This window comes from Anneissia japonica, unplaced genomic scaffold, assembly GCF_011630105.1.
Source record: "Anneissia japonica isolate Jap-2015-1 unplaced genomic scaffold, ASM1163010v1 scaffold287833_len2544123_cov190, whole genome shotgun sequence".
Lineage (NCBI taxonomy): Eukaryota > Metazoa > Echinodermata > Crinoidea > Comatulida > Comatulidae > Anneissia > Anneissia japonica.
Window position 1 is genome coordinate 177072 of NW_022757233.1, and position 8765 is coordinate 185836.

Consider the following 8765-nt stretch of genomic DNA (forward strand, 5'->3'; position numbering starts at 1 on the left):
GTTTGTATGAGTTGTTTTCTGTGTATCCACTGTGTTGCAAGGATTGGTTGTAAGTGGGTGCAGTTTTAATGAGTAAAAAAATAAATAAAAAAGTAAAATCATGGAGCGGTTAGGTGACTTATTGTTTTTAATACGGTTCAGTGGGTTGCTGTTGTGACGACACTTAGCGACTAGTTCGGTTCTTCTGTTTATGTTAGATTCTTTTGCCATTAGGATTGCTAGTTTTTCTTCTATGCATAGTTTGCACTGGCCAGATTTACGTTTGTGTGTGTTGGATTTCTTAATGATTTCCCATTACAGAGAGTATTCCCATATGTGTTTTGAGAGCTCTGTTTCTTTTTTATATTTTTCGTGCCTGAAGGACTTTGTGTGGTTACTGAATCGTTGCTTAAATGCCCCGCCTGATAGTCTAATGTATGAGTTTGTCCCCTCGTCAGAAGTTATTGTAGCCCTATTCAGTGCACTGTTCAGGCATTCGCCGCGTAGTGGACAGTTCTCTTTATTTCTGCAGTTGCATGTTTTTGGATTTGTTGCTTTAACTTTCTTTTTGATGATTTGCGAGTTGACGTCCCTTGATGATGGAATTCATGTTTTTCATGCAGCCGTAACTTACTTTCACGTTGTTTTTGTTGAATATTTTGTGGAGCTTGTGTCCGTGTGGGAAGTGCCTGTTTATCAGCTTTATGAATGTTTCCCCGACGTTAGTTTTGACATTTTTACTGTATGGGGGTTGAACCATATGATGTTTCTGCTTCTGTTTTTCCTCTTGTTTATGTTTGTGGCGCTCTCTTTTTTCTGTGAATATACGATGTTTTCTGTGTATCCACTGTGTTGCAATGCTTGGTTGTAAGTGGGTGCGGTTTTAATGAGTTAAAAAAAAATAAAAAAGTAAAATATCGAAACCGCGACATTCTGCTGTCTGTGCAGACGCTTTAACCAACCGGACCATTGGGGCTTCGTTGGGAATTCAAAGCCGATAAATGCAACTGCTCTTTAAATCTGTGCCTGCGTATTTGAATATCACAGTTCTCGATGCACCGAAAGTATGATTGAGAAATCTGTTGAGACGTATTTTACAAGTTACGATGCCCGGAATAAGCTAATTTTCCGAATACGGGACAGATGTGTTGTGTACAGTATTTCCTTGCACAAAAAAATACAAAATTGAAAATGAAGGTGAACTGTATTATTCTTTTATTTTTTATTTTTTTATTATAAGATTTTACTATTTTAATCTTGGACGATTACCACCGCAGACTGGCTAATTATGGTTCTTCTTCAGGCGTGTTAATTCGTTTCTTCAACTTTCTTTCGTGCTCGCCTTGCCTACCACATGCCCTCCTACGTAAACCTGCTACTGAACACCTGTGAACGATTTTAATGTGGACATGACATGTACTAAGTTTTAGTTCAAATCTACCAACCTGACTAGGAAAGTAATCATAGTCACAAATATCCCTAATTTTTTTGAATTAGTCTTTCCTCTTAGTAACTCATGTATCGCTAAGGCTTTTTATAGGATTAGTTAGATTAGGCAAGCTACGGGTACTTCAGTAACTGGAAGTATTTCTTTCACTGTTATCGATATCCGGTATAGAAATTAGGGTAAAAACTACTTACAAATAATGTGCCACCAGTTAAGTTGAAATTTGATTGGAATAATTGTATTGTGATTTTAAGGAAGAAATACATCTTTAAGAATTTAAGAAAAATAAATGCTCATCAAATTAAATCCAATTTAAATTAACGAACTCAAAACTATGAGGTTGTATACACCTGCCATCGTTCGTTACTAGCTTATTATACAAATTTCAAAGGGCAAATTATTGTCTTAAATCATATCAGCGTTAAGCCTTGACCAGTTTGCACCATCTGAACTTTTGCCAAAATATAAGTTCGTAAAAGCTGCCATTTTCATGGACAAGATCACCAGCCAAATGCTGATTGGCGAGACAGTACGGCCAGGAGCGACCAACAACTATCGCACAAAATCAAGATTTCGGCACTAAACCCTCGTTTTGCCCTACATGGGGCTTTAAGGATCAGGATCAAAGTCATGGGCAATAGCACCAGTCTTGTTAAAGAAGTGGGTAAGAATGCCAGTCCTGTTGAAGAAGTAGACCCAATAAAGAAATTTTCATCCGTGCACCTGCTCCTAAGTTTGACTCTTGCAATATCCCGAAGACTCGTGCGAGAGTCATTTTACAATTAGATTTGAATTAGTAGGTACGAAGTCACCGATGAACAGGATCTGAATTAATCACTGAGGATTTAGGTAAATTGAATTGTGGCAACTATTGTTTAACTCATCGATTCGAGTTAAAGCGAATGTGCGTTTCATTAAAGGATGGGAGGGGAGGAGGGTGTTTGGAGAAACTTCACATTGGGAGACTGAAACTGAGAATCATTTAAGACCCTGCAAGACAAAATATTGAAACAATCGTGAATAGGCAATAAAGCCTACGGTGTAACCATATAAATTAAAATACCGTGCCGACGTTTGACTCAACCTATCAAATGTTACATCTTTCCACAATAATTCTAAACAAAAAAATGAATATGAATGTGACTATGCCTATAAGAGTTTTACTTGGCAGAAAACCAAATCGTCATTAAAATATAGATCATGTAGGCCTATAAGAATATCAAAAGTCAGTAGACCGTTCAATGACTGCAAGAAGAATCAATTAATTTAACTTTGAAACCAATCACTAGCGGGTTTTCAGACGGTACAATGTTCTTATTATGTTGTCTCAATATTCTGGTAGCTTTTATCGTGTTGTTGCTAATGCCTGGAATTATTTAAAACGCAGAAAGAAGTTTTTCCAATGGTTGCTTATCGATCTCAATTCGGTCAATAGGTCAATGTTAAATTGACCTATAGGAATCATATGGACAGGTCTTGTGAAACATTTAAAGTAGTCTCGTTGTATTGACCTCTGGGATTTTTTTGTTTTGGTTTCATTTTGTTTTTAGTTTCTTTTGCGAAGTTAAAATTGGATGCGTTATTATTGATAAGGTGGGTTTATAAAGCTTTGTGCATGTAAGTATAAGTTTGATTATAAAACTATCGGCTAAGTCGACAAGAGAAAATAACACTAATTGTCGAACATCATTAACTCTCAAAGATATAATAGATAACAAACTATTCAGTAAGTTTCTTAATTACTTTCCATAAAAGTGTGAATTCTGGAAGATTTTTTCCAAATCTAAGTTGATCTGTGATTTGGTATGTAAGCGGAGAGCCGTGTAAGCCGAACGCAAGGGACGACAGGAAGAAACCAATTTGAAAGAGTCTGAGTCATACAGATGAATTCAGTCTTGATGAAATTTTGCCAAGTTAACTTTAAAAATTTGGCAATAACTCTTATCCTTGGACCACGCAAAAAGAAGACGAACCGAATCGACAATTGGTCCTTCACTATTACGTAGCACTGCTGTTTAATTGTTTGTTTTTTTTTTCTGTTGAGGAAATTTTACCAGATGATTTAATAAAACAAACCTATAGTAAGTACTCTGTTTTCAAAACCGACTTATTATACATGTAAATATTTTTATTAATAGCGTATTTTATTTTCGTTAATGAGGCTTTGTCTTTAAGCGATTTATTAAAAAAAATCGTGATGTCTCACAATTTACAATATCAGACACTAACACAGGTATGTAACTATTTAAAAATTATATTTGATAAGACAATAATGTCAAAGGTCGAGTGTCAATAGGCCTACACAAAGAACATTTCAAACCTAAACCAGACTTTCATCTTACATGGTACATTTAATTTATGATAATTTTTAATTATTCACATTAGACCTACCTATATTACTGCACTAGCCATATGTGATATACGTTGAATATAGTTTATAAACATTAAAATATATAAAAATAAAAGTATATAAACTAATGTTAAATTAACAGCGATATTACATACATGATTAATATTTGTTTATAAATATTTAATATTTGGAGTATAATTGTTCCAAAAATGTTAATCACCGTATAGTACCGCGATGTATTGCATTCTAAAAATATAATATTATTTCAGATTCAGTTTACAAATCTGTCAGATTTGTATCTTACAAGAACTGGGTGCTTGAGTATTTTTGGTTTTTATCTTTCTATCATACATATATAATATCTCTCGAATCTTTACACCTGTACTGAATGTCAACCTAATGTTAGTCATCACGTCACGTGACGTCTTTGAAAGTACACTTGGGAACAGAGGAATATTTCAGAGAGACAATACAAGGCGACCATTAATATATGAATACACAATATGCCTTCAGGAGGAAGGATTATCTTCGTCATTATAGAAAGTGATCGGTATTGATTTAATCCAATTTCCCTTTACCAATTAGTCAAGGATACAATTAAACCAATACGTCATGTAAATAAGCAATATTTTGTGTATAAGAAAATCATAAATAGACTGAAAATTCATAATGGAGCATTGGTCATACAATAGTATAATTATTGGATTTTCACAATGTATAATAGGCATCTTCATCGCAATTATAGCATCTGAAAATATAACTAATCTAAATTAAATGTTAAAATCGTCTGTATATACCCAGCGTCAAGAATAAAGAGACAGCTCAACGAATCTAAATATTTCACAAGGGAATTATCTTTTTGAGGAACTCAATCCGAAGAATCGTGAAAACTTTCCGAAAATACTCTACCAACGCTGATAAATGTCATATAAAAAGATATTTCTGTCTATCCATATTAGAAGCGACATTTTTGTATAAAAAGAGTAGTTTAATTAAGCCATATACTTAATCTATGTTTTATTCTCTGTATTCAAATGAAAAGGAAATGAAATTACAGTTTAATTTCATGTTTCATGTCATTCGGAACAATAATAATTATTTGTATGGAGATTGGAACGATTATTTGTATGGCATTGAACTAATTCGGCACAATAAGGGTATTTAAAACGGCTGAAAATTTAAATAACTGAAATAATAAATAAATTGAAATATATTTTCTCTTGTCATACAATATTAATATTACACAAACATTTTTAACAATTATATTGAGACCCCAATCTGATTTTCAGTCACTTGTATTAGATTATAGGAAGCTAATGCAAAACAAAATTAATGAATATTGCCGGTACTTATTTTAGATTTACTCTATTGGTCTTTTTGTTAAAATCTTCATAATTCCTACCTTAACTTCTTGATATTCCTCGTCGTCGTCGTCGTCGTCATCACCTGCTCGGCAGCCCGCTGCCAAGAGACCGACTAGGAACAGACTTAACAGAAGACAGCGACGCTGGTACTCCATGCTCTTCCGATGTTCAACCTCGACTGCGAGAAATTTCTAGTTCGCTCTCTGTCTTATGGAATTAAACCTATGTAGTGTTTTGTCATGCAAATAAAAAAATAATGTGACGTTGTTGTTGGGCCAGGGGAAGTTATAACGCTTAACCAATCAGAATATAGTTTGAGGACTTTGTCCAAAGCATGAACTTTTATAGTATGACGTCACTAACCGGAGAATTTGTTCTTTCTAACGTAAACTCACGTCTCCTAATTATAAGTTCGTCCTATTTCCTTAGGTACTGCAGTTTGTATGGATGTGACAATTATTATGACTGTATTTTGTTTATAAAAAATAACATGAAGTGGATTACCCCACAAAAAACAAAAAATGGGCCTTTATAAGATTACTATTGTTGTGTGGTGCAGAGTTACTGTACTCTGACAGTCTGTCAGTGTATAATGTTATGCCTTATTCCCCACTCCCCACTTAAACTCCTGTGTTTGTAGTTTTTTCTCCTTACTTGGGTTACCCAAAGTAATTAATTTATAATTTTAACAAATAAACAACAGTTATTCTATAGGATTACGGAATCCAAGTGTAATCATGCTTGTCTTATATGTTGGGCAAATGTAAAATTCTAACAATTATCAAGTTATAGTAATCTTATAAACCTATAGAATACAGCCTAAGCTTACGTTGCGAGGCTTTCCTGTCTCGCCTATAGTAACGTGACATGTTTATCAAACACTATAAATCGGTATGCTTCCTCTCACGTCCGCCTTCTGTACAACTTTCTTTTTTTTTTCTTATTTATAACGGGAATTTTTATTCTCTTATGTGTTCTCATATACATTGGCCTATTATCTATTTTTAATTTATTTGATTATTTTATTTAGGCTACTTTATTCCCTTTGTTGTTTTAATGTCCCTTTGCCTATTGTTTTTTAATATTGCTCTTTCATTTACATCTTTAATTATAATTTTATTTTAATTTTTATATTAAGTTTTTTATTTAATTTTGAATTAATTCTTTATGTAAATTTTGTATTGAGAGGTTGTTATTTATTTTACTGTAATTTAATTAGTTTAATATGCTCTTTTGTTTTGTCTTACTATGTGTATTGAGGGTCCCTAATGATCAGCTTCGGCTGGATGGACCACCCTCATTAAAGATTGTTGAAATAAATAAATAAATTATGCATCAGCAATCAAACAAAACTGCAGAAAAAATGATGTTATTTCGATACTTACCGTGACTTTTTGTTAACTACTGCAAATGTGAGAATATTTAAACGCAAGACGAAGGGATTTTTTTGTGGTCCAAAAATGGACTAAACAGTTTATTATTTTTCATGGTGCATTGGTGCATTTAAGCAGGATATTAAGGAAGACTTTGCTTTACAATGTAGGTTCATATGATTTAGACGCAAATCAAACATCATTTCATTTTTAGATGAAGTCTCTTTAAACGTTACTAATACAAGATTATTGTTGATGACGTTGATGATACTTATCTACATCCTTGAAGTATAACGCAACAAATTTAATTCGACGAAAGTGACAATACACCTTTCTGGAGTGCCTATCAAGCTGAACAACTGACCCATCAAAACAGGGCCAGAAACACACGCGCGTGTGTCCACAAACAAGTGTTGTCTCAAAAACGCACGTGCTTGCGTATGTTTTACACTGTCGTTTTGTAACCTTAGCAACAACATCCAAGGGGCGGGGCTGGCTTAGCGGAAAGGTCTTTTGTACAGAATACATGAAGCATTGGTAGATGGAATTAGAGTTGGTGATGTCATTAATCCACTCTATGTAAGCCTACTGTACATTAAAATATAGCAACCTATACCTTAATTTAAAACATGTTTGTAAATCGATGGAAAATAAGGATGAAAACTATTTATCACAAAAGTTTAAAAAATAAACAGCAGTGGTTCAGGTGGTAAAATAACTGGACGTATGCATCTAGAATTTAGTATCCGAAAAAAAAAATGCTTTATACCGACAACGACAATATGAACAGTTAAAACAGCATTGGCATGTGACACTAGATGTTGTGCGTGTTGCATACATAATCCAACATATTCAACTACCAATAGCATCAATTATTTTGCATGTAGCAATATCTTGAAGTATATGAAAAGTTGTTAGTCATCTACCGCTCGACACATCAGAAAGTCAACACCGAATGAACGAGGAAAGCCATTCTCTACAAACTGACGTCTGTTGTTGTAACGATAGTATTCTTTACCCTTCACAAAGTAAGTGCACCCTAGACAGAATAGGAGAAAAGACAGTTTTAAATGCATTGTTTTGACTTTTTTAAGGCGCCAGCATCACCATCACAAACATCATTACCTTTGTAGTTGGTTGTTTTTATGTTTTTGAGATACAAATAAATCAAATCAAATCTTCATTATCATCATCACCACCGTCATCATCACATTAACATTATCATCATTATCATAATCATCAATGTAAAGTCATTTTCAATATCAATATCACCATTTAATCATCATCGTTGTCATCGTAATTATTATTATAGGCCTAATTATTATTATTATTAGTATTATTATTATTATTATTATTACCACATCCTCATCGTTTTCACTGGACCACCACAACCATCCTCATCATTATCATCATCAGGATCCTCATCACTGAAAGAGTACCTACATGGTATATTATAATTTTAATCTTTCCCGGTTGAAAATTGAGTCTGAGTCTGAGAAATTCGATCCTCTTCACATAAAAGAGTATTTTTCACTCTATTGGGGTGAGCCCTGTAGGAACTCTTTCAATTTCAATTTTTGTATTCACATACCGTACTATCTGTCTCTCTTATAATACAACTTGATAGTTAGCATAAACTCTATCGTAAAACTATTACAATCAATAAACAAACTAGGGCCTACACTATCTAAAAAATAAAAACGGTGACAATGGATATTATGAGAATAATATATTTGAGGCGGCAAGTTGAATTTCAGCACTTATGTATCTGCCCTGACTGTGATAGTTAATGTGAAGGCCTACCGTTTCTATAGGAAAATGCGCTGTCAATATTATCTGGTACACCTTTCCATGTCTCATTAATCAGCTTTGGATAGGCATTGTCTACTTCCCTCCTCTTTTCATCGAATCTCCAAACTTGATTTCTTCGGAAGAAATACGTCTTACCATAGTCAGGCCAAGTCAACGCAGCGTCGATTCGGTCTGGTAGGTCAGGGCTTAGGTCACTAATGGGCTTTGGGTACCCAGGCTTTGCCTCGTTACTTTTATACTCCCAGTATCTTGATCCTGTATGTCAGGTCAACAACAAAATAGCATGCTACAAATAGTTTAGTAATTCTTTTCTTGAATATACATACATATATATTCGTATATATACATATATACGATACATATACACATATATATATATATATATATATATATATATATATAAATATGGACCTGTATATATATAGGCCTATACATATATA

At 33.7% G+C, this 8765-nt stretch overlaps 2 protein-coding genes across 2 annotated transcripts in view; both read right to left on the minus strand.

Moving 5' to 3' along the window:
• The window catches only part of LOC117124571 (matrix metalloproteinase-16-like), a 13929-nt gene extending 8581 nt beyond the window's left edge, over positions 1–5348 (minus strand). Inside the window, exon 1 of the mRNA XM_033270854.1 lies at positions 5179–5348. Within this exon, the coding sequence (XP_033126745.1) occupies positions 5179–5295 (117 nt within the window). The 5' untranslated portion in view covers positions 5296–5348. The remainder of the gene's footprint in view (positions 1–5178) is intronic.
• A 1234-nt stretch (positions 5349–6582) lies between these two features.
• LOC117124573 (72 kDa type IV collagenase-like) overlaps positions 6583–8765 on the minus strand; it is a 21945-nt gene continuing 19762 nt past the window's right edge. Inside the window, exons 8-9 of the mRNA XM_033270859.1 lie at positions 8317–8580; positions 6583–7552 (exon numbers count right to left, since the gene is read on the minus strand). Of these exons, the coding sequence (XP_033126750.1) occupies positions 7428–7552; positions 8317–8580 (389 nt within the window). The 3' untranslated portion in view covers positions 6583–7427. The remainder of the gene's footprint in view (positions 7553–8316; positions 8581–8765) is intronic.